General features: G+C 40.8%; 1 protein-coding gene across 1 annotated transcript in view; it reads left to right on the plus strand.

The window, feature by feature from the left end:
- PPARGC1A (PPARG coactivator 1 alpha) overlaps positions 1–26,698 on the plus strand; it is a 97,027-nt gene that overhangs the window by 55,125 nt on the left and 15,204 nt on the right. Inside the window, exons 3-10 of the mRNA XM_047854769.1 lie at positions 1,937–2,131; positions 4,206–4,328; positions 5,189–5,393; positions 9,924–9,969; positions 10,079–10,152; positions 23,682–24,597; positions 25,195–25,299; positions 25,459–25,579. Coding sequence (XP_047710725.1) covers positions 1,937–2,131; positions 4,206–4,328; positions 5,189–5,393; positions 9,924–9,969; positions 10,079–10,152; positions 23,682–24,597; positions 25,195–25,299; positions 25,459–25,579 — 1,785 coding nt within the window. The remainder of the gene's footprint in view (positions 1–1,936; positions 2,132–4,205; positions 4,329–5,188; positions 5,394–9,923; positions 9,970–10,078; positions 10,153–23,681; positions 24,598–25,194; positions 25,300–25,458; positions 25,580–26,698) is intronic.

The following is a 26,698-nucleotide window of genomic DNA, read 5'->3' on the forward strand; positions in this document are numbered from 1 at the left end:
AGGACAAATGGCTCTTTTTGGGCCCTGGAATCCAAAAGAGAAAGAAGTCTGTAGTTTTATTCCTGGATGGGGGACTCCTCAGTAATGAAGGAAAACAATTTTTATGTGAAAATAGAATGTATACGTGATAAAGGCCTGCCTAATTTCTCTAGTAATACAATTTGATTTTCTGATTAGCTATCTTATTCTGTGATTCTTGTAATTTTGTCAGGTCAATTAACTGGAGTTGAGTGCTCGAGAGAAAGGACGTGTGGGCACTGCTGGCTTCATTAGATGTCAGTAGCTTAGGTGCCTTTTGTAATAGAATCTGTGTGGGATAATTTAGCCGATATTGTTAATGTCATAGCATACAGAACTTAAAAAAAAAAAGATTTATGAAGCAGGTCAAATTGGACAAACAATGTGATGTGCTATCAGAAGGGGGAAAAAGTGGGGCGCCTGGGTGGCTCAGTCGGTTGAGCGTCCGACTTCAGCTCAGGTCACGATCTCGCGGTCCGTGAGTTCGAGCCCCGCGTCGGGCTCTGGGCTGATGGCTCGGAGCCTGGAGCCTGCTTCCGATTCTGTGTCTCCCTCTCTCTCTGCCCCTCCCCCGTTCATGCTCTGTCTCTCTCTGTCTCCAAAATAAATAAACGTTAAAAAAAAATTAAAAAAAAAAAAAAGAAGGGGGGAAAAGTGATCTACACAACATACATTCTAGGTACTAAATGCAGATCAAGGAATTATTCAGCAAGGAAGCAATGACGATACCGTGTGCCAGCACTGGCCCTGGTTGCCCAGGCGCATGGGGTATAACACATTTTCCTCTAAACAAGGTGTATAAGCCCCAACTTGGGAGATCTTGAAAGTTTTTGTGCAGAGTCCTGAAATAAATATCATCTTTTATAATGCATTATTTACACATTCTTCCCTTGCACTGGAAGGTTTATGAGGGCAAAGGTTGGTCTTTCTCTTTTTACCTCTAACACCAGGCATGGCCCTGGTATTGTAGGTGTGCAGATGTTTATGGAATGAATACCTGAAGCTTAACTCTCCAAGGGTGTGTCGATGGGCATGATTGTGGGAGTTGGAGAAACGAGTTAGGATATGTTTTCAGGAGCCCCCATTCAGAGTAATGTTGCACTAGACTAGTACCCCAGCCGCAAGAAATGAATGCATTTGAGAGACGTTACAAAGCAAGACTCTACTTAATGACTGACCAGATAAAGAAGACTCGGGGTAGTTTGAGTCTGCAGAACTGTTACCCAAACTCAGGAAGTCAAGGGAAACAGCAGTTTGGTTGTGAAAGGGCCTGAGTTTGGGTTTTGAAGGATGAGGGAGCCATTATCAGGTAGAAATGTCCAGCGGGCAGTGGTAGATTTATGACTAATGTTGGGAGAGATGTCAGGGAGGGAAATAAATGGCTGTGGAGTGTTCAGTGATGAGATTATAATTGAAACCATGAAAGTGTATAGTTCCTCTTGGTATCGTTTCAGTTTCTGGTGCTGTTCAAACTGAGGGTTATCTAAACATTTTGCCTGTACAGGAGATTGAAACACTGCATCCGCAGATGAAATAGATGATGGTTAAAATGCTCTCAAGTTCTAGAGATTCTCTAGACCTTCTCCTTTGGTTAGGGAAACAAGACATAAACATGGGGAAAGTGCGAGCAAGACGGAGTCATACCCAGTCGTGATAAGCACTGATGCTATAAATTGCTAAATTGGACAGCTCAACAATCAAAGACTGGCACCGAGAGGTATCAGTTAATTGTCGGATTCAGACCCAAAGTGAATTTGGAGTTTGAGGAAGACAGGATCTTTTGTATTCCGGCATGAGCCTTCAAAATTTCACGAATAGTTTCCTCATTTGGATAAACATGATCCGCCTATGCTGATTGATGGCGTTACCTATCGCCCAACGTCAGCTCATCACGACGTCTGTTTTTCCGTTTTTGCAGAAGATAGATGAAGAGAACGAGGCGAACTTGCTAGCAGTCCTCACAGAGACACTGGACAGTCTCCCTGTGGATGAAGACGGATTGCCCTCATTTGATGCGCTGACAGATGGAGATGTGACCACTGAGAATGAGGCTAGTCCTTCCTCCATGCCTGACGGCACCCCTCCGCCTCAGGAGGCAGAAGAGACGTCTCTAGTAAGAACCCTTCCTAGTGTTTAACGGGAATTGGAGTTGCCTCTGGCTACCCGCTGCGTGGGTATGACGTAGTACCAATAAGGTTTGGGTTTTTAATTTAGACTGATGCCAAAATAATTCCCGAGCACACTCGGAGCTGCAAATTCTTGTGATTTTGTGTTTAAGAATGTTGGTCGTTAACAGTCTTCGCATAGGCTTACGGAAGTTTGTTTTTAACTGTCTATGGCTGTGGATGTGTGTGTGTATTGTTATTTCTTAGCAATTTATGTTCGTGGTAGAAACTTAGAAGACGTAGACGACCCGAAATGAATGCACCAAAAATTCACCCTGTGATTTCAAATAATCTCTAATATGAAAAAGGTTGAAATCTCCTCTTGTTTTAAGATCTGTCATCATATTTATGAATTTTAGATATGCATAACTGTTAGTGTTATACATGACTTTACTGTTTGGAGATGTTCTAATTCATTAAGAGATTTCTTATGGTTGGATATTTGGTCTTTGTCCTGTTTTTTCACCATCATAAATTATGTAATAATCGACATATCTGTAGTTTTATTCTTATGCCTGTGATTCTAGAAATAAAAGGTAGAAAAAGGGATATGCAATATTTTAAGGTTTTAGATCCATAATTCTTATGAAGATTGAAAAATAATAGCACATTTGCAACCTAAGTTCCCTAAATTTATGGTAGGCAATGAAGAGTGAATTTGTTGGCAATGAAGAGTAAATTTTCTTTTCGATGCAGTGCTTGACCAGAATTTTATTAGTTCTAAGACACAGTTTACCTTCTCATCTATGGTAGCCATTTGTCATTTGCCATAAATCTGATGTAAGACCACACTATGTAAATTATGGAATGCTGTTCTCCAAACTTTAATAATGTTCCTTGGCATGCCATTTAGAGGTTGTTTCTCTCCCATCTCTAAGTTTTTTAAATGTGGAAAGCACTCCATGTAAACATATGGAGACTCTATTCGTATGCCTGTGCATTTTGAGTTTTCTGGTTTAGAAGAAACTGTCTCATAAGTAATTGTTACCTGGCCCCCAACACACACACACACACACACACACACACACACACACACACCCCGTTTCTCCATTTCTCTGATTGCTTTACATTGATATCAGATGATTTGCATCCGCATAACTGATTCGACTAGGAGGAGTTGTTGATTCAGGGTCATCCTGCCTGTCCAAGCAGGGAGGTCCCAGCAAGCCAGCAAGTCAAATGAAGAAACAGGGGTCAAGAAAGAGTAAATGACAGGGCGACTGGGTGGCTCAGTCGGTTTAAGCATCTGACTCCATTTCAGCTCAGGTCATGGTCTCATGGCTTTGTGAGATCGAGCCCCGTGTTGGGCTCTGCGCTGATAATGCGGAGACTGCTTGAGATTCTCTCTCTTCCTCTCTCTCTGTCCCTCCCCTGCTGATGTACACGTGTGCACACACAATCTCTCTAACAATGAATAAATAAACTCCAGAAAAAAAGAGAGAGTAAATGCTTTGCGTGAACCAGAATCACATCTCCCGACTCTATCTACTTACAAATCTTTTTCAGTGATAGCCACACTTTCATCACAAATATTTGAATCAGTAAAGTTAAAATGGATTGTGAAATATCCTTCAAAGCGTTGCGGAATATTGTATATATTTTTTCACTTGATGCATTTGGGTTATTGAGGGGACAGAATACATAGATTCTGTCCCCAGTCCCCAGTCCCCTGTTCCTCATTTAGCAAGGCAGCATTTCTCATCTAGTAGGTATTTAGAAACCCTTTCAGGAAGATCCTTTTGCCTGATTTTATCTTTAAAAAAAAGTCAAAGTAGACAACACTTAGTCTCAAATGTAGGGAAAGGACATACTTTCACAGTTGGTAGTGTAATGCCAAATTTTTCTTTTTCGAAATATGTTTCCTTTAGCACTATTGTGCCGAGGTGTGAATATAATTAGAGAGTGATGGAATTAATGTTTATAATTAAAATTAATTAATTTTAAGTTTAAAATTTCAGTAGCTTATTCAGATGCTTAAAAGATGCATAACTTCTCTTGCTTTTCCCCTTGATATGTTTCTAGCTTAAGAAGCTCTTACTGGCACCAGCCAATACTCAGCTAAGTTATAATGAATGCAGTGGTCTCAGTACCCAGAACCATGCAAACCATAATCACAGGATCAGAACAAACCCTGCAGTCGTTAAGGTACGATGTGAACTTTGTAATATAGGAGGGAAACTAACAAAGGATTTTGCTTGAAGCTGTAAAACAAAGGATAGGTTTATTTCTACGTATTCAGTTGGGATCCCGCAGTTGCTTTCTAACTGTGAAACTATACGAAATGGGTTTCCAAAAGCAGCGCTCCAGCTACTTTAAACTAGAAAGAGTTCATTTATGCTTTGTCTTCGGATGATTGGAATGGAAGTTCCACCGTCTGTTACTCCTTGCCCACTGTATTAATACGTGCGGCAATGTGGGTTACAATAAAATTTGCTGATAGGCTGGTATTATCTAGGAGTGACTTTAAGATGCAGGACTGCCGTTTTGCCAGCTGTCTAACCTGAGAAAGACTGTTCTGGAATCACCGCAAAAGATCTGTCTCTGCCATTAATTGGATAGAAGGCTGGCAATGACATAATTCGGTTAGCGGGCTGTATTAAACAATGTTTGTCTTGCCATTCACTGTGAGTGAAAACGGAGCGTTAAGGGGTACTTAAGAGAATTGTGAATACGGGGCTCCAGCAATCAGTGGCAAATTAAGGTTTAAACCAGCTTATTTTTTTTTATTCACAGTAAAGGCGCTATAGGGTCTTGTTAGTTACATGTTGCTGAGTAGGAACATTGAAATGTAGGAGAAATGAAATAAAAAGCTGCCTAAATGTCATTTAGGAATTTTAAATGTAATTTTCTTTCCTTGTTCTGCAAACAATTATTCACAGCTCATAGATCTAGTACACTTAGACTGAACACTTCATTGAAAATCTCATCTCTTCAGAAAACCTATATCCATTCTGATAAGGTTCAGTTCACTAATTTTAGCTTTTTCTTTATGCCTCGTTTTTAAGACCGAGAATTCATGGAGCAATAAAGCGAGGAGCATTTGTCAACAGCAAAAGCCACAAAGACGTCCCTGCTCGGAGCTGCTCAAGTATCTGACCACAAATGATGACCCACCTCATATCAAACCCACAGAGAACAGGAACAGTAGCAGAGACAAATGCACCTCCAAAAAGAAGTCCCACACACAGTCGCAGTCTCAACATTTACAAGGTAGGCTGGGGACCCAAACACAGGCTGCCAGGGAGGGAGCCGAAGGCAAACCCGGCCTGCACCGGGCTGCGATGCCCCCACTTTGGGCTTTCGCTCCGCGGCCGTCTCTCTGGAAAGAGGATTCAGCACTTGGGGAGAGATTAAGCAAAATAAAAAAAATCTTTCCTTGGACACAGGTTGAACATGTCCTCTTTGGCTGATATGCGGCCGAATTCATAATCACCAAAAGGCACCTGAAATGTGAACTGGACGGGGAGGGGGGGGGGCGGGCGTGTAAAGGGAATAGCTACCTCGGACAAGGTTTATGTGAAATCTGAATTGCTGAGATAATTGAAATTCTGAGCAAGCTGGGCTAGCCAATATTAAAAAGATTTTATTTTTTCCCCCTTCTAATAATGGCAAAAATGAGGCATTGTTGATTTGCTGTATATACCTTAAGAAATAATACATAATAATGTATGCAGCCTCTCCTGATTATTAAGTGTATTCTTTCCTTTCTTTCTTTTTTTTTTTTTTTAAGACCACATGTTACACTCATAGATTTTATTTTGTAAATAATGATTTGGAAATTCCTGGAATTTATTTTCATTTGCTTTCTATTAAAAAATATGGCCGAGAGCAAACTAAGCATCTGGGGTGATTTTTATTATTCCCATACATTGCTGGAAGGCCGATGCTTCTGAGGCAGATCAGGGTGATTTGGGGAAAACCTGCCTTGGCCGAGATATAATTTTCTTTCTTTTTGGCTCTTCCCTCACAAAAGTCCTGTCTGAGAAGCTTATGAAAGTTGCTGTTGCTTTAAAATATCCCAGCTTCCACATTTGCCCTACCTTTAACCTTATAGTGGAAGCAGGCATATTGTAAAATAGCCATTACAAACACCCACTTCTTTTTTTCCCCTTTTGTTTCCTCAACTTCCCCTTCCAGCTGCAGAGTGGTAGTCCCTGATCCCTGTTTTGAACCATGATTATTTCATACAGGTATGCCGTTGCTGCTGCTTTTAATAAGTATTTTCTTTCCAGTGTTTTGAATTTCCCTCTCTCATCCCTACGTCCCCATAAACCTTCTCTTTCAGAGTTTGAAATTGGCTTTCAATGAGGTTTTCCCTGGTGGTTATCTCAAAATCACTTGGCCATCCTTTTCTGTCGGTTCAGGGAAAGAGATTTCTTGAAATGGGCCAAGCTGTTTTGCAGCTCACCTTGCCCTGATTGGCCCCTCACACGCATGCGCGGGAACAGTTTCGCTACGAGCAGAACCCGCGGCGCTTTGGGACGCAGTGGTGTGGAGAGAGCCTCAGGGGAAGGGGGCGCAGCTGGGCTTGCTCTAGTGAGGGGATGAAAAATTCACTGGGCTGCTCTCCCCCTGGTCCTAGTGTGTCCTAGTCATGAGTTCAGCGTTTTTGGAGCTGAATTTAGAGTCCTAAGCCGGCTGAAACCCTGTAGTGCGTGAAGCCAGACAAGCAGCACATGTTCTAAACATGGTTTTGTGTTTTTTTTGTTTTGTTTTTTGTTTTGTTTTAGTTCGTTAATTTATTTTGAGAGAAACAGAGACAGCGCCAGTGCAGGAGGGACAGAGAGAGAGAGAGGGAGAGAGGGAGAATCCCAAGCAGACTCTGCACTGTCAGCACAGAGCCCCCGGCGGGGCTTGAACCACCAACCATGAGCCTGACCTGAGCTGAAACCAAGAGTTCAGTGCTTAACCGACTGAGCCACCCAGCCATCCCTAAACATCTTTTTAATTTTTACATTCTTAAGACTTTATTTGGCTCTTTTGGATTTTGAGAGTTTGGGGGTTCTTGGTTTGTTTGTTTTTTAAATCCATTTACTACTAATATTACTGTAACCTCTTACAAAACCATGACAGTGAGGCGTTAACGTGGCCTGTGGAGGATATATTCCTTAGAGACCTGCTTTGTATGGGTATTTATTTATTTAGTTATTTAGTTATTTATTTTTATTTATTTATTAAAAAATTTTTTTTAAACATTTATTTATTTATTTATTTATTTAAAAAATTTTTTTTCAATGTTTATTTATTTTTGGGACAGAGAGAGACAGAGCATGAACGGGGGAGGGGCAGAGAGAGAGGGAGACACAGAATCAGAAACAGGCTCCAGGCTCTGAGCCATCAGCCCAGAGCCCGACGCGGGGCTCGAACTCACGGACCGCGAGATCGTGACCTGGCTGAAGTCGGATGCTTAACCAACTGCACCACCCAGGCGCCCCTAAACATTTATTTATTTTTGCGACAGAGAGAGACAAAGCATGAATGGGGGAGGGTCAGAGAGAGAGGGAGACACAGAATCTGAAACAGGCTCCAGGCTCTGAGCTGTCAGCACAGAGCCCGATGCGGGGCTCGAACTCACAGACTGTGAGATCATGACCTGAGCTGAAGTCGGCCGCTTAACTGACTGAGCCACCCAGGTGCCCCTGTATGGGTTTTTAAAAAAGATATTTTGTCTGTGGCAAAGCATAAAATGTTTATCCCAGAACAAGGCCTGTTAACAAAACACAAAAAACAAAAACGAGTGACCAAAAAACCCGCAAAATTCCTGAAGTTATCAAAAGCCTAAAACAAAAAATAAAATGGTTGGCTGTGGATAACCAACAGGAAATAAATGCTCAGCTTCAGGACTTACTTAAATTATTATTCAAACCGAAAAAAAGTATATTCACAATTAGAGACAATAACCAAGGGTCTACGTGGTCCAAAATACCATGATCTGAAGGAAAAAGATGCATTCTTGCCCTCAAGGATCTTAGAGGCCCTGGTCTATCAGTCATTGGAATGGTGTGGATTAAACTCCCAGGAAACCATATCAATACTCCCCTAGTGGTAGTTTTTGTGACCGTGGGCATATTCAGGAATCATGGTATCATGATCACCTATACCCAACTATCAGAATGTTAGGAATCTTCCTTTGAGCATTTCAGGTAGCCTACCCTACACTTTGAAAACTGGAATTTCAAAGACCAATTTTCAATGTCTATTTATTGTGTGACCTATAGCACACAGTTCCTATCTGGTGACATTTTCCATGGAACCTGTATGCGTGATCCTAATTATTAGTTGAACACTGAAAAAGTTGGTAAATTTCTTTCACGAGTGTGCTCTTTTGGAAAGGCTCGTTATATCAGACATACTAAAACAATTAATGTAAAACCCAGTTCATTTATCTGTATATATAAAAGCCGATCAATCAATGTACCTAATTTGTAGAAGGCAGCATGAACTTCATATTTCTGGATGCACACTGGATAGATGATAAACCATTCAATTGTTTAAAAACCAAATCTAAATCGACAAATTAAATATGTAAATACTATTTATCCAAGTAAAGTATGTAATTTCAGCCTAATTTGGACATAAATAATATTTTCACATTTCAAAGGACCTTAATTACTGGGGTTGATTAATTTACTTTAATATCTATCGAATGCAATTCCTTTCGGTAATAGGAAAAAGGAAACATATTCTGGGCTGACTCTGCCAGGAACTAGTTTTATGGCCCTTCGAAATATCATTTCATATCGTTAGACCTCAGGTTTTTCATCTCTAAAATAAGAGTTTGTTCTAGAGACCTTTTTATTTTCAAGTCTAGGATTTTCATTATGTAAATGACTACCTCTTGACCTTTTGAAAGTAGTTATGTTAATGAGAAGAAATTGACATAAACTTACTTACATATAAATATATCTTTATAGATAAGCACATATATGCATAATATGTGGATGTATATCCCAAGTGCGTTTCTCATCATGTTTTCCCCTCCTTCTGTTCAAAATACAAGACTGCCAAGGAGAAGCAATTGAAATTTTGGAGTGAGAATATTCTTACTCCACCCCTCCTAATTAGGAAATGCCACCTGTAGGAGGTAAGATTTAGGAAGCATAAAAGGAAGTAAATGAGCTCTCTCTTTGCAAGTCTGTTGATCTCTCCACTGATAAATGCAGTATTTTACTTCCGTAGTCTGTAAGATTTGGGGATCTAAACCTCTTTTAAACCATCTGGGTCAATGTCCACAATTTGTCATAATCTCTCAATTAATTTTCAGTAAATGGAACGGTTATTGCTTGAGCTTTGGCCTCATAGATATAACCTATTCTCAGGGCTAGATATAAAATTATACATTTTAGGAGAAAAATCAACTGAATATTCATAACGTTCTGTTGTCTGATAGTTATTCTGCTGTTTTCTTGTCTAAACAAACCGTGTACTGTATTCCAAATTAAAATAGAAAACATTATTTCTCTCTGATGGTATGATGCAAAATTTGTATCCTTAACTGAGATGCTACATTTTGGGGAAAATTCTGGTTTTTGTATGTGGTTTTGAATGATAGTTTACTGATGCAAATGTTGTTTGGAATTTGTTTTAGCATAATGGACTGTTGTCTGACTTTGATCCAATATTCAGGGATTTCCGTACTTTAGTTTTCCAGTTTCCAGTTTCCAACCTGATTGTAGTAAAAAAAAAAATCTAAAAAAACCCCTCAATATTTCATAATTAGTTTCCTTTTCTTTCCTTTAGCCAAACCAACAACTTTATCTCTTCCTCTGACCCCAGAGTCACCAAAGTAAGTATTAAGAAATGTAACCATTTTCAGAAAGGGAAGGGGGTTCTAATACATTTGGCTACAGCAACTCCATTTCAGTTTGTTTTTATAAATGTGCCATATCTTCCAGTGACCCCAAGGGTTCCCCATTTGAGAACAAGACTATTGAACGAACCTTAAGTGTGGAACTCTCTGGAACTGCAGGTGAGCCTTATATATCACTTGGAACCGTGTGTAGTTATGTGTGTGTGTGTGTATGAAATATGTGTTAAATGATAGCGTGTATTCTCTATGTGATTAATGAAATTAACAAATAGTACAAACAACATTGGATAAGAAGTTACCTATAAATATTTTCATTTCTTCTTCTTTTTTTTTAAAGAAGACATTTTTTGTGTGTGTCAGACTGGGGCCAGATCCTCTGATGTGTATTATTGCTTTGGATCCTTGAATAACCCTATTTCAGATTGAGACCCCAAAACTTGAACAGGAGGAATTAAAAAAAAAATCTAATGTTTTATTTATTTTTGAGAAAGAGAGAGAGAGAGAGAGAGAGTGTGTGTGTGTGAGGGGGGGAGGGGCAGATAAAGGGATACACAAAATGGGAAGAAGGCTCCAGGCTCTGAGCTCAGTACAGAGCCCGACGCAGGGCTCGAACTCGGAACTGCGAGATCGTGACCTGAGCCGAAGTCCAACGCTTAACCGACTGAACCACCCAGGCGCCCCAAACATGAGGAATTTTTGACTGGTTTCACAACAACCTCATGAAGATAGTGGTAGTTTTCCCATCTTTAAGATGAGGAAATAAGGTTCAGAAATGTTAAGTAACTTGCCCAAGATCACAGAGCTAGAAAACAGGGAGCAAAGTTCTGAACCCAAGGAGCAAAGTGATCATATCGATGTTTTAATTGAAATATTTTCTCACTCGCCATTGTACTTAACAATATGATCTCTCCTATATATGTTACCATCTTTATATCTTTTCAGCAAAGGAGAAAAATAAAAATCTGCCCATTCACCAAAACGAAATGTATTCCCATATCCTCAAACAAGAGTGATTTTCTTTACCGTTTGGACTTCTGGACTCATTTAGTGAGTCTTACTTTATATACTGAAGAGGAAGGAGCCTTAAAAACTTGGAGTAACCCCTAAGTAACTTAATCATCCAGGGACTTCCTAGGAAGACTTCTAAGTTGGTTACAAAAAGTGCCTTTGCGGGGCGCCTGGGTGGCGCAGTCGGTTAAGTGTCTGACTTCAGCCAGGTCACGATCTCGTGGTCCGTGAGTTCGAGCCCCGTGTCGGGCTCTGGGCTGATGGCTCAGAGCCTGGAGCCTGTTTCCGATTCTGTGTCTCCCTCTCTCTCTGCCCCTCCCCCGTTCATGCTCTGTCTCTCTCTGTCCCAAGGATAAATAAACGTTGAAAAAAAAAATTAAAAAAAAAAAAAGTGCCTTTGCACTGAGTGCTTTATGTGGAGGTACTTAAATTACACCAGAGGGTGAATCTTAGGCTTGTCTGAGTAAGAAGTTCCTTGGCTCTGGCCCTTGCTGATAAGGGTAAAGGAACAGTAACTTAAACAAGATTCCTTTAACCAGGCACTATAGTTAGTGCCTATATGCACCATGGTCATTGTTGCTAAGTTTAATTTTGCACTTTGAGTTTGCTAAATTACCTCCTTACGAAAAAGGTCTTTCGCATGATCGCATGATTTGGTCAAGCAGTAGATTAGTTGAATTCATGGTATTTCTATATATTTTATGTGTGTATGTGTGTGTATACAGACATATACATATGCAAATGTAAACATATCTTTATATGCCTACATACATATACGCGCACAGAGATTTGCTTAAAAGCATATGCTTTACATCATTCCTTAAATAAATTATAATTACTCCTATAAGTAGCTTTTATGTGTGTGTATCATACGCAGCAGAGACCTTCTTATCTGACCATTTAGAATGAGTATTTGGTGGGTCTGTTGAAAAAGTTGATTAAAGTATACAGCTTTGTCATTTTACTTTTGCCTAAATCATATAAAGAAACATTCAAGTATCAAATTTTCTGTATAAGAAACAGAAACCTTTGCTTTCAACTTTAATGTCCTAACTGTCAATCCATTCATCTTTCTGGCACAAACTGCACTAATAATGTATCATAGATGGTATATACTGTTCATTTCTTGATTTTTAAAGGAAAAGAATTAAAGATATTTGTGTTGTAGCCTGAGAGCAAAATCATCCTAGATTTTTATGATTTTCACATAATTAAATAATAATAATCATTTCCCATGTTTTCCCAGTATTTTCAATACCACCTGTCTACAACTTATTTGACAACTCTTCTTTTAGTGGGATACCTTTATTGGTTCTTCTGATGGAAACTATTTTTCGTATATGTCATTCAATTTTGTAATATTTTATTATCTTACATAATTCCAGTTACCACTATAATAGACATCACCTTGTTTGGGAAATACTACTGTGGATCATGATAAGAACTCAGTTGAATCTGTTAAATATGAGTGTGCAGAATGTTGTAAAAGGCAGTTACTTTGTTCCAAAGAGGATTCAGAAAGCTTCCACCGTGTATACCCGCACCCAGGTTTCTGTTAAAACATTTTTATTGTATTATGTATTATATTATGAATAATTTAATCTTCTTGTAAAAATGTCAAAAATATAAACTAGTAGAAAAGTTAGTTGTAATTCTAAGATGTACAGTTATCCATAGTATTTTTTCCCTATGGATAATTTTATACATTGTATTTATACCATAGTCATTTTGTATATATAATTTTGCATCCTGACTTTTCAGTTAGCATTTTAATAGGAAATTTTCATATCTTCACCGGCCTTTTACTATCAGGCTTTTAATGGGTTGTATGACATTAGTTTTAGTAAGTACGTCAAAATTTGTTTCATCATACTCCTATTATAAATTTTGGTTGTTTTAAAGTGTTACTGTTTTGAAATGGCACTGCATTAGAAATGTTTGCTCATAATTTATTTTTTTTTTTACTGAAGTATAGTTGACATGTAATGTTATACTAGTTTCAGGTATATAACATAGTAATTCAACACTTCTATATATTATGCAGTGCTCACCGGGATAAGTGTAGTTACTGTTTGTGAACATACAAGTTTATTGCAATATTATTGATTAATTCCCTATGCTGTACTTTTCATCCCCATGACATATTTATAACTGGAAGTTTGTACCTCTTAATCCCCTTCACCTATTTTGCCCATCCCCGCCCCCCCCCCCCCCCCCGCCTTCTCTCCCCTCTGGTAACCACCAGTTTGTTCTCTGTATTTGTGAATCTGTTTCTGGCTTTTGTTTGTTCGTTTTTTGTTTTGTTTTGTTTTTTAGATCCCACATATAAGTGAAATCATATGGGATTTGTCTTTCTCTGTCTGACTTATTTCGCTTAGCATAAGACTCTAGATCCATCCATGCTTTCAGAAATGGCAAGACTGTATTCTTTTTTATAGCTGAGTAATATTCCATTTTATATGTATACTATATCTTCTTTATTCATCTATTGCTTTTATATCTTGGCTACTATAAATAATGCTGTAATAAATGTAGGGATGCATATATCTTTTCTGATTAGTGTTTTCATTTTTGTTGAGTAAATACCCAACAGTGGAATTACTGGGTTAGATGGTATTTCTATTTTTAATTTTTTGAGAAACCCCCATATCATTTTCTATACTGGCTGCACCAACTTACATTCCCACCAGAAGTTACGAGTGTTCCTTTCTTTCAGCATTCTTACCAACTCTTGTTATTTCTTGTCTTTTGATACAAGTCGTTCTGACAGGTATAAGGTGATATCTCACCATGGTTTTAATGTTCATTTTCCTGATGATTTAGTGATGTTACGCATCTTTTCATGTTTCCGTTGGCCATCTGTATGTCTTCTTTGGTAAAATGTCTGTTCAGGTCTTCTGCCCATTTTAATTGGATTATTTGTGGGCTTTGTTGGTTCTGTTCATAAATTTAATCTTATTGTCTCAAAACAAATTCTTAGTAGTTTTTAATAATGAATATAAAGATATAATATCTTAGGGCCTTCTTGTATAGATTGCCACACTGCTTTCCAAAAGAAGTGCTTTCATTTATCACCCTATGGATATCCTTCCATGGATATACTTGCTTTATTACATCCTTCCTGGCATTGGGTATCTTTTTTTTTTTTAATTTTTTAAATGTTTATTTATTTTTGAGACAGAGAGAGACAGAGCATGAACAGGGGAGGGTCAGAGAGAGAGGGACACACAGAATCCGAAGCAGGCTCCAGGCTCTGAGCTGTCAGCGCAGAGCCCGAGGCGGGGCTCAAACTCATGGACTGTGAGATCATGACCTGAGCTGAAGTCGGAGGCTTAACCGACTGAGCCACCCAGGTGCCCCTAGGTATCTTTGTCTTTGAAGTGTTTTGCTCGCGTGTGTATATGAGAATATCACTTTCATTGCATTCCTTCTATTAGTGAGATTATGGTGTTACAAAAAAAAAGCACTTCTTTTTTCTTCTTGCAAAAGTTTTAGCATTTTTCTTCTTGAGAGGAACCTAACTTTAAATAATTTAATTATCATTATGAAAGTTTAGTAGCCCACGCTATTGAGAGAAAAGTAGCGATTTATAGAAGATACATTTTTTTTTTTTTTACATATTTAGAATCCTTAAAAATATACACAGTGGATTTATTTCTGTCAGTGAATCAGAATTTGTCTGACTGGTTTAAATCCTTTCTTCTTGGTGCTTTGAAAGATTATTGGGTACAATGAAAATCAGTTTACCACCATTTTTAATACCTGCTCAATGCTTGCAATATGATAGGTCTTAGTGGATGTACAGCAAATATAAAGCCTAGAGACTGATCCCTACAAAGCATGAAGCATTGTACTTGGCCTGCTCAATAGTCTTGTGTTTAAGATGTGAGCTTATCCTTCGGATTCCGTGTCTCCCTCTCTGTCTGCCCCTCCCCCGCTCATGCTCTGTCTCTGTGTCTCAAAAATAAATAAACATTAAAAAAAAAAAAAGATATGGGCTTATAGTCTGTTGGGGAAATAACACACATGGGACAAGCAGGATGAAGGCGAAATATTTATTACCTCTCATGTTTTGTTATCTTCTAAGAAAGGTGGGCCCAGGGGGTGGTTTTTAGTTTCTTGAGCATGGTAGTTTTAAGTGTAAAGATGCAAATTAGAGAAAGTGAGGTGGGGTCAAATTGCATTACATACTAGAAAGAATTTACAGCTCCAGGAAAACAAGGGACTGAGGAGAAACTTGCAGCAGTCAGAAGGAGGTTAGGAAGAGAAGTTTGGAACTTGACCGGAGAAGGATGTGAGGAAGTTTTTTTGTTTTTTTTTTTTGGATAGAGATATTGTGGGTTTGAAGCGCTCTGCCGTATGTGATGGTTATGATCTCCATCTCCTGAAACAATCTCTAGTAAAACTTCTTGCATAGTAGTGTTTGGAGGATGTGATACACACTGATTGCAGCTCAGGAGAATCACCAAAGGGAGAAAAGAAGTTATCAAGTCACTTTGCTTCAAGTTAAATACAATGACTGCGCAGAGGATTGAAAAGGATTACAAAGACGGTTCAAGGACCAAAGGAAGCATTGAGGTGATATCATTAGCCAAGGACCCAGGCGATCCATGGAAAGGAGTGTGGAAGGAACCCTGCTCTCTGTAGGCAAAACTGACTGGGGGAGCCTTAGGGAGAGGAATATTTGTATCAGACTTGAACTGCCCAGGGGACTAAGGGGAGAAGATATTGACGGAGCAGAAGCAAGAAGGCAGGAAATCAAAGAGATGTTTTAGTAACACTGAACTTGGCATGGGCAGTGACATCAGTAAGGAACTGCAAGACAGGCCATGCGCTTTTCCCCCTTCGTCTTTTAATTGCTAAAACGCTTTTCTCTCTCCTTAATCTTTTCTGGGTCTGAGTTTCCTTAATGTTAAAATCATACTTATAATCCCCCAATCGAATTACTGTCTGACTTAAAGGACTAAAATATAGGTTGGAAAAATAAAATTGCCAGCATTCAACCATTTTTGACATCCTAAAATGGCAATTTTGTGTGCGTCCAACCAGAATTTTAAAACTTTATAAGCAGCAAAGCTCCAAATAAAAGTAGTCTACTATGATTTTCTGAAAACAGGCAGCATAGCTTAGTGAAGTTATGCAAAACCTTGGCTCTGACATTGGATAAACCCAAGTTCAAATTCTGGATCTACCATCTAGCAATATGGCCTTTGGTCATTTTAATTAACTTCTGTAAGGCTCAGGATCCTAATGCACCAAAGGAAGATAATGACAGCACCAGTATCTCATTGGGTCTCTCTGAGGATTGAGATAAAATGTGAAAAAAGGTTTACTCCAGTGCCAGCATATATAAGTATTCAATAAATATAAGGTATTTAATTACTGATTCTGCCTTAATTTTATCTGCCGAGGTGTCTGTACCCTGTCGCTCATCTTTTCAACTTGTGATATCTTCACCTGTTCCCTTTCATTGGCCTTCATGTTGTTTTCTCCTTGGCACACTCATATGAAGTTACATATTCTCTTTGTGGCAAAATCCCTCTAATTCTCTAATATGAAATTCAGCATATGCCATTTTTGGTATGGGTATGGATTTACCAAGTCAAGGAAGAACAATCTCCTCCCTGATACTCTGTCAATAATAGCTACTTCTATTATTCCTACACATTCTGGAGATTAGCCACTCCCTAGTAAGCATGTGCTATATACTATCTTTTTGATTCTCTGGCCATTTCATGGTTGAGGAAAAACCTATATGTTGACACTGGCTTCGTGGTGGACCCTGGGTTCAAAGCATGTCTGTCCAACTAGAGATGATGTCTCCTTCCTGAAGCGTGAATTTTAAAGATAGTAGTCAACATGTGTTATGTTAAATAGGTTTCATTTCACTTGCCAAGTGTCATTGATTGGTATTGGCTGCCAGGAGCATTGTGTTGAGGAGGATTCCAAGGCCAAGTCTGTATTCAGTGAAAATGTCATGACCAATTAGTGATGTCTGCCGTTGGTGCAGCAAGGGGGTGGACAGGGTGGAAACATTCATGTTGTTGATTTGTTGATCTTTGGTCTACAGGCTTAATCCATTTCGTTATGGCCAAGGAAATGGATCAAGCTGTTGCCCAGGACCTTCTGGTGTCTCCTTTTTCTTTACTTTCTCAAATTTTAGGGACATGTTCCAAACATTTACGTGCAGATGTAAAGAGTCAACAAAATTCTGAGACCTCCAGAAAAATCCCTCTGCCCCATCTGCAGAGTCTTTGGGAAACAGGAGGGATGAGACAGGAAGTTTGCTTTATTAGGTATTGCCAGCTGGTCTGACTTTGTGATTGTCCTAAACTAGCTCATTTTGGCTGATAAAAAAAAAAAAAACCGCTTCTTTTTTACAGGTGTAAAAACTAATTTGATTTCAAAATAGCTGTTAGTAAAACAAGATGAGAGGAGAGAATGCTCTTTTGGCAGAAGGCATTTAAATCTATTGCATATGGAGATTTTCAGAGTGCTAGACTTTTTGTTTCTGAAATGGAAATGGCAAGGCAATGTCAGCTCAACTGGATGATGGCTTCAGCCAGAAGACATAAAAGGAATTTGGTTAGGGACCAAAGTGGCTGACCCCCAGGTTTCACATGTATGTATGTGTACATGTACACGTGAACTGGTTTTAAAATTATTTCTGTGGAAGTAATAAAAAGCAAGATGGCTATTTTATAACTAATTAGGGGGAAGGGGAAGAAGAAAATAATCAGCAGTTTCATCACCCTAACGCACTAGGTCTTAGCAATATTTTCCTCCATTGGTATTGCAGTTTCCTCGTGGTTTTGATGATAGAGGACAAGTGTTTGGTGTCATTTGTTTTTCACTGTATGTTTTCCCTTGGCTTAAATTGGCCAACATCCAAACTGAACTTTGGTGGACTTGTTCTTAAAAGAACCCACTCATTAACCTATCAGTTTGTCATTTCTTATTCTTTTATGTAGTTTTATTTTTTTTTTAATTTTTATTTATTTTTTGAGAACAGAGAGAGACAGAGTGTGAGTGGGGGAGGGGCAGAGAGAGAGAGGGGGGACACAGGATCCGAAGCAGGTTCCAGGCTCCGAGCTGTCAGCACAGAGCCCGATGTGGGGCTTGAACTCACGAACCGCGAGATCATGACCTGAGCCGAAGTCGGAGGCTTAACTGACTGAGCCACCCAGGTGCCCCTAGGTAGAGTTTTATATTGCCATTTTTGGACTTCCCATTTAAAAATCTGTTTTGCTGGACAGAATATTGACAGAGAGCATAGATTTGCTGTACGCTTTTGGTATATACTTCTTTTGTATGTGACTTATCTTTGGGGAAATGAACCAAAGCCAAATATGAGCAGTAGTTGGTAGTTTTCAAAGGAAAACCATAGCATGAGAGAACTGGAAAGTGATTTTGACAGGTCATATAATCCTTTACTGAGCCTGAAGACTCCAAGAAAGAGAGACCCCACAAATTCTCTTTACAGCCCATTCCAGTGTTTGGCACCTCTTACTGTCAGGGGTTTCCTCCATATTTCAACCCCATTCTTCATTTTCTTTTTTTGATCTCATTCTTCTTGACCCAACATCTGGAATGATCATTCCTTTGTTATCTTTTCAGGAAATAATACTATCCAAATTTCTTTTAAGCCAAGAATAACACAGTGATTTCCTCTCCCACATCAGCTTGTGGGGGGAGTTGGTGATCGACGTTCCCAGAAACGTCACCCCCTCACCCCCACCCTCATCCCTACTCCTGCCCCAGCTCTGTGGGAAAGTGCAAGGGGAACCAATTAGTATCTCCATCTTCCATGAGCAAGAGTTGGGGAGTTAGGCACATGTCCTAGGAATGTTCTGAAGGCTTTCCGTGAGGCCGGTTTGTTCTCCGGGAATCAGGGGTGATGTAGGAAATACTGAAAAAGCAGCAAAGTCAGGAGCACTGGCCCTCAGACCAGCCGGGGTTGATGGCAGCCAGAGTACTGGGCAGAGTACTGCACAGGGGATGTTCCCCTGTGCAAGCATTAACACTTCCGTGGCTGGCTCCTCTGGGGCTCCGGTGAGTTCCGGGAAGTTGGGGGTGGGTGAGACCACAGGAGCAACTCCTTTAACGAAATATTCTCACTGGCAGAGCAGTCGCAGTTCATATTGAGTGTCAGCCCTTCCTATAATCTCCAGATTCTTGAGGCATAGATTGTATGGGTAGGAGGAGCCACACGCCTCTCTGCCCAGTCCTTCTTTTTTTCCGGGAAGGCTTGAAGCAAATGAGAACCTCACCTTCCCACTGTTTGTCCTTAAGAAATATCCGAATCGACATGTGGCCTAAGGGAAATCCCACCGTCAAAGAAACTGCGAGGCAAGGCACAGATACAGCGTTAGGTTCTGCAAAATACTGTAAACTATTCAAAAACAAAAAACAAGAAGCAAAACCCTGCTGAAGTCACTGCGTAGACAGTGGAACAACGCAAAACACAGAGGAGTCACCGTTTATCAGAGTCATGCAATTAAACAAACAAACCCAAGAGAGAACTCCTCAAAGAAAATCGTTTTATAGCCCATAATGAAAAACGAAACAAAACTTGTCTCTGACTTTTTTTTTTTTTTTAAATAAAAGGGCTGTTTAAAAAGATGACTGTGGAGTGTGCACCACTTTTCCCAGACTTGCTTTGCAGAAGTGCCTAAGTGTGAGTGATGCAGAGGTACTTGTTTATTATAGAACACATTTCAATGCAGTAATCATAAATATTGCTAAGGTTGTGCTCTGTTGAAATATGACCTACATACTCTTGATTGTTTGTGTTACGTGATTTGTCTGACACCCATTACATTCCGGGTAATAGCAGCCATTTGTTGCTCTGCACAGCAGGCTCTTTTGACAAAAGAAAATAGGCAGTAATAAAAAAGCTATAGTCTGAATTACATTCTGCACAGTGCTGCACTGCTGAGAGTTTGTGCAAGTGTGTTAGCAATGCTCTGAACTGCCTCTTGTCAGCCTTCAGCCTGTAATGGCCATCTGTCCTCACATAAATCTGTCAAAACCTGCTAAGTTCAAGAGAGAGCATGGAATATACCTTGTACTGTCAACACCGAAATGTACACATTCCCCGGAAAATCAACACACAGGAAATAATCCGGAGGTTATGGGAGGCATTAGCCCTGTTGATTTAAGCTTGTGGGGTGAAATTGAGAGTCTGGCCATTAGAGGGAAGATGAGCAAAGGTAGTGGCATTAAGGAATTGAGTATTGACTGCACTCCTCCCGCAGGGGACAGAGTTCTGGGTGGGGAAATGGGAGAAATCCAATTAGTTCAGGTGCGGCAAGGGGTCTCTGTCCTATCAGCGGCTCTTGAAAGTTTGACACTATTTTATATATATAAGTATATACAGTGCTTCTCACGCTTCTGTTTTGCTTTGTTTTGCTTTAGGTCTCAACTATATCTGGAAATAGATTTTCACTTAGGCACTGGTGGTTGCATCCTTGAGATTTCCCAGTCTTGCTTGGAGGTATTCTCTGAATAAAGATATTTCAGTAAACAGTACAAAAGTTTAGGGAATTATCTGAGTTGTTTTCCCTTACCCACCTACTCACTAATCCTGAAATAACTTCCATCCATGAAGCAGGTATTACTTTTTTTTTTTTTTTTTTAACAAGCAGTGCCCACAGAAATTTCCACCCCTCATATTCTCCCTCGTGGGGTCTGTTTGGTTATCTCGGAGTGTTTCCGGAAATCTTACGCACATATGCAAGAACATACACTTACTTCAAGTTTTAGGGAATTGCCCGTTTATTAAAAGGAACCGTGAAGTCCCTAAAATGCCAGCATCCTGGTGTCTTACCCAGCACAGAGTACAAGCCCAGTGAATGTCTGCTCCACCCCCATAGGCCCTCCAAAATGTGCAGAAGGGAAAAGACTATGTTTTTAACTCAAAAAACAAACAAAAACAAAAACAAAAAAACTCAAGCAAACAAACAAACTACCATCAGGGTGTCGCCACTCCCCAGAGCAACTTGAGAATCAGTTATTTAAGTGATAATGAGCTTAGGTACTAGGACAAGGGTTTCGAATGTTCAAGACTAAAAAGAATTTCTATATTTAAAATCCCTAGATAGCTGAGCTATTTTTAGAACTAGTCTCTCTTTAATAGTGGCCTAATTTGGTGTTTCTGAAGTTTAGGGTTTCTTTTTATAAGTCTAGAATGTCAGTCAAAATACATACACCTGAGAACAAGGCAATGTGCTACTTAGACATGACAGGACAGAGGCTCTCCATTTGCGGCCCATGAACCACCTCATTAAAAATGTTTGACCAGCTTCCCAAGGTATTCTTGAGCCACTGAAATATAAGACCCGCGACTAAAGGAGAATCTAGAAAAATTTTTCTAAAAAAAGTACAAGAATTTTTGCACAAATAAGCCCAAGCAACATTCTACTGAGAGCATATAATCTATTTGGAAAGACAAGATAAACTATACATTCAAAAAAGAGATGAGCAAGAATATAGAGCATTATCTGATAAGTATCAAACGAGTGATCCTGGCAATAAATTATTAGGAATGTAACAACTACTCTAATTTGGGAACCACGAGAAGATTTATGGAATTGGATTTTAGGATGTCGAAAGTCATTTCCCCTATTCAAAGGCTATGTCATTTGCAATATTTGACTTTTATTGGCTGAGCAAAGAGAGATTACTCATCATTATTTCTTTGGGCATCTTAGCCTCCTGTGAGAAGTATCTGAGAATTTATCGTTTCTTTGGAGGAGCATTAGTATCTTTAAATTTGTTGTAATGGTAACTGAAGATAGCACGTGGTAGAAATGAGTGTTAGAAACGGGGCAGTGCGAAAGGTAAAGGAAACAAGGGGGAAAAAGAGAGAGAAAGATTGAATACATAGGAATCTCTTAGAGCGAGTAAGAGGCATACCTGTCCATGAAAGAGGGGACAAAAGGAGAGTGTGCCTCAGTGACATGGAGGTTTCATTGTATAATATGCCGCCTCCCTATTACCTTCAAATGAAGAGTACGGAAGGCATGTGGGGGTGCCTGCTAATCAAGGGAGCTTTTCTGGGACTCTGCTGGGTCCCTTCTCTGTGTTTGTATTCCCCTGTCTTTCTGAATTTCTCTGGGATGGATTTCCAAAGTCACATTACTTTGCATTTTTGTAGCCTTTCTCCCCTCATTTAGAAAGCTTTAGCCGTACAGAATAAAAATTGCCAAATAGTGGTGTCAAATATTTTATTATACAGGAAATATTAATTTCTTCCAGATTTTTATTGCAAAGTAGGAAAAAGAGGCAGTATCTTCCTGTTCATACCAAAATTGCATGTGGCTTTCTGTGACCTACTTGGTCGTGTGTGTGTGTGTGTGTGTGTGTGTGTATTTTTTTCCCTTTTCTCCAGCCAAGTCAGGTTTTTCTGCCATTTCCTTGAAATGTGCAGTTGCCTTAAGTCTAACCCCAGACTTGTTAGCAGACTTGAACTCTGCTGAACAGCGTTCACCCATCCTCCCGAATAGAAAATGGATTGTAAACTCAAATGTTCCCTTGTAAGCGTAAAGTCATTTGAACCCTAGCGTGCCCTTCTTCAAAGTTCCTTGGACTCTGGAGCCATTTCCCAATTATCCTTCCTCGGTGTGAAGGGATGAGTAGAACTTTCTCGGGGGTGAAACATAGTGGAGGCAACTACAGCTCACAGACTCTCCCACCATGGCCATCTGATGGCATTTTCTGCTCTTCTGTAGAAAAGGACGAAAGACACCAACCGATGGGGTGTCTCTGGTCTCCCTTTATTTTATTATTATTTTTTTTAATTAGTTGGTTGCCGGAGTTTGGGTCCGTTTCAGTCCTTCAGCCTCCTAACCCGCCCCAATGTTGTGCTCTAAATAAAATGGTCCACTAGCACTGCAATATTTAGTGTTCCTGTTCATTTAGGTTTCTGTTGCAGAACCATATTTTAGACAGAATGTATTAGTTATGCTTACAAGAAAGTATTATACCTACATTAGCCATGGTTTACTAAGTTAATGAACTGTGGAGACAAAAGAATCATTGCCGTCAAGTTGCACAGTTGTCTGGTTCCCTGCTTTCGTCTGTCGTGTTTTACTGGACTTCCTTTGAAGTTGTCTGTGTTCTTCCCACCCTGCCCCACATTTGCTGTCATCCCATCTTTTTTTTTTTTTTTTTTAAGTTGCCGAGTTCTGGGGCTCCTTGGGTAGTGATCCTCGATTAGGGAAATTTTTCTGAGCCACTTGTGTGCTCCTCAGAATTCCTTGCAGACAAAGGCTACCAAAGCTATTCTGTGATCCCCCTGGGCCGTGCTGTGTTAATGTTCCATAAGGCAGACGCACGGTGCCCTTGGAAATGCGAGCTTGGGTAATGCCTGGTGCCCGTGGAGGCCGGTAGGGAGGCGTTCGAGTTTTCTGGGAAGCCAGGTCTGTTAGCATTGGCATTTAAAACACAAAATATCACAGATTTCACTGCCGCCTGCCAGTAGTGAAATCTGTCTTTTCTTGGTGACAGGGGCTTACAGGGAGAGAGGTACTTTTTCAGGTCTTGCATGAATTTCGTGTACCTTCTTTCTCGCCATTGTCTGAAGCCCTGGAGAAGTTAGGAACACTTGTCCTGGCATTTAACCACATGATCTCCATCTCTTGTCTCTCTCCCCACCCCCCTCCTTCTTTTTCCCATAGGCCTAACTCCGCCCACTACTCCTCCTCACAAAGCCAACCAAGATAACCCTTTCAGGACTTCTCCAAAGCTGAAGTCCTCTTGCAAGACTGTGGGACCTCCTCCATCAAAGAAGCCCAGGTACAGTGAGCCTCCTGGCACCCAAGGCAATAACTCCACCAAGAAGGGGCCCGAGCAGTCTGAGTTGTACGCACAACTCAGCAAGACCTCCGTGCTCACCAGTGGACACGAGGAAAGGAAGGCCAAGCGGCCCAGCCTACGGCTGTTTGGTGACCATGACTATTGTCAGTCGATTAATTCCAAAACGGAAATACTCATTAATATATCACAGGAGCTCCAAGACTCTAGACAACTAGAATATAAAGATGCCCCCTCCGATTGGCAGGGGCAGATTTGTTCTTCCACAGATTCAGACCAGTGCTACCTGAGAGAGACTCCGGGGGCGGGCAAGCAGGTCTCTCCTTGCAGCACCAGAAAACAGCTCCAAGACCAGGAAATCCGAGCCGAGCTGAACAAGCACTTCGGTCATCCCAGTCAAGCTGTTTTTGACGACGAAGCAGACAAGACCAGTGAACTGAGGGACAGTGATTTCAGTAATGAACAATTCTCCAAACTACCTATGTTTATAAATTCAGGACTAGCCATGGATGGCCTGTTTGATGACAGTGAAGATGAAAGTGATAAACTGAACTACCCTTGGGATGGCACACAATCCTATTCGTTGTTCGATGTGTCGCCTTCTTGCTCCTCTTTTAACTCTCCGTGTAGAGATTCCGTGTCACCACCCAAATCCTTATTTTCTCAAAGACCCCAAAGGATGCGCTCTCGTTCAAGGTCCTTTTCTCGACACAGGTCGTGTTCCCGATCACCATATTCCAGGTCAAGATCAAGGTCCCCAGGCAGTAGATCCTCTTCAAGGTAACCTTGTCATCACCCACCCCAGAGCGTCAGGTCCAAAAAACAGACAAACCAACCAACCAACCAAAAAAAAAACCAAAAAAAACCAAAAAACAAAAACCAAAACACGCACTCGCAACCCACAGGCAGCCGGGCCCCTCAACACCGCATCCCCAGTGCCTCTGGAACTAACGAGGATGTTGTCACACAGACAGTCCTCCTCATCTTAAATCTGTCAGCCTTGAGCACAGTGGCTTGAGCCAGTCGGATCACAGAGAGCAATTTGTAAGAAACCTACTTGCTCCCCTAACTTTTTCCATTACCTGGAGGGTTGCCCTGTGCCAGTACAGTTGAGATCCACGCGAGATAAAGCTGACATTGTACCAGACTGGCGCTCGGCGTTAGCATCAATAAGAGAGGCTGGGAAAGCACACATCACTCCCCAGACCTCTAAGCTGACTACACCATCACAAACCGCCACCGGGAAATCTCACCAGTAGCTAGGAAGAAAAAGCCGCTCTCTGTCACACGGTGTTGCGGGGGCTATTCTGTCGTGCCAGTAAACCGGGGTGAAGCGGCGGTTGCAAATGCCCTCTCTGTTTTTCCTCTCGCTCCCAGATCTTGCTACTACTATGAGTCGAGCCACTGCAGACACCGCGCGCACCGAAATTCTCCTCTGTGCGCAAGATCACGTTCCGGGTCGCCCTACAGCCGGAGGCCCAGGTGAGGGTGCCTGTCATTTTCCTTCTGCTCCTCTCACCCCCTCCTCTAGATGACGCGCTGTTAGCTCGAACCCTGCCCCCTCCCCCGATCATGATTCGTTTTGCTTGGGTAAATGGAGGCGGTTGATGGTTGACTTAATGATGAAGTTATGTTTCTCAGGTATGACAGCTACGAGGAATATCAGCACGAAAGGCTGAAGAGGGAAGAATACCGCAAAGAGTATGAGAAGCGGGAGTCTGAAAGGGCCAAACAAAGGGAGAGGCAGAGGCAGAAGGCAATTGTAAGCAGCTGGGAGCTCGCTTTCATTTTAAGGGAGGGTTTCTCTTCCCTTCCCTTCCCTTCCCTTCCACCTGTTTTTGTTTGTTTGTTTGTTTGTTTTTTTGTAGACTAGAAAATAAACTAAAGCGAAGGCTTTGTTAGAATATGCAACATTCAGCCTGTTGACTTTGAAACAGCGGTGGGTCCCCCATCCAATCCCTCTTGACGCAGATTATTGGGAAGCAACATGGTAAATGAGCGTAGGTTCCTATTCAGACTTCACGTTCCTCATTCATCTTGAAGCTCGTTGCTGTTCTCTACTTTTGTTTTCCAAAATGGAGGGGGCAGGGATTTATTCAGTCAAAGACTGGTTCCATCGGGTCAGAAGATGGGTTTTTCTTACCGTCCTCTGCGGCTTTTGTGAGTGGAAGATGAGGCAGTGCCCGTGTTTGGTTTTTTAGTTTTTGTCTTTTCTGCATACGTTAGAATTGGATCGTGTGGGAAGGGACCGGGTTCAAGTTAGATTTAAAGGAGGTGGTAGATGAAGATTTGCTAAAAAGTCATCATTTCTTACTTGTGCTGGGTCAGCATCTAACCGGGTAGTTGACCCATCCACATTTCTTATGAGCTACTTTGCAGTAACCCATTATGTATTTCGTCACCACGTACTGCAAGGCATCGCATCTCCTTGACATACAGACATCACTGACACTTCGATGTAAAGATCTAGGCTATGTTGAACTTGTTGGTTCTCTGCAGGTCACTACTTCTCAGCACCTGCTCGCAAGTAGGTAGATTTTACCCCAGCTCCCTCCTATTGCTTTTCAACCCAGAACTTAGAAGGCGAAAGCCAGTGGCCCCAGTTGTCAGTCTTGCCCATGGCAGACATTCCTAATCAATTATGGAACTCTTCCCACTGAGCCCGCGGGGAAACTTTGGGTCTCTCCCAACTCAGGGCTTCAGGGAGCCTTGAGTAATCAATCAGAAGTGGCATTGCTTTCGTCCGCCGTGGCTGCCTGTCTGTGCTTCGTTGTTCCTGAGAGTCATTTCAGTTAGATCAGCTGTCCCAGGTCTTGCATATAAGGGAACCAAGGTTTAGGGAAATGACTTTCAACTGTAAAGGTGAGATTTATATTGTACC

The sequence above is a fragment of the Prionailurus viverrinus genome, chromosome B1, assembly GCF_022837055.1.
Source record: "Prionailurus viverrinus isolate Anna chromosome B1, UM_Priviv_1.0, whole genome shotgun sequence".
NCBI classification, from domain to species: Eukaryota; Metazoa; Chordata; class Mammalia; order Carnivora; family Felidae; genus Prionailurus; species Prionailurus viverrinus.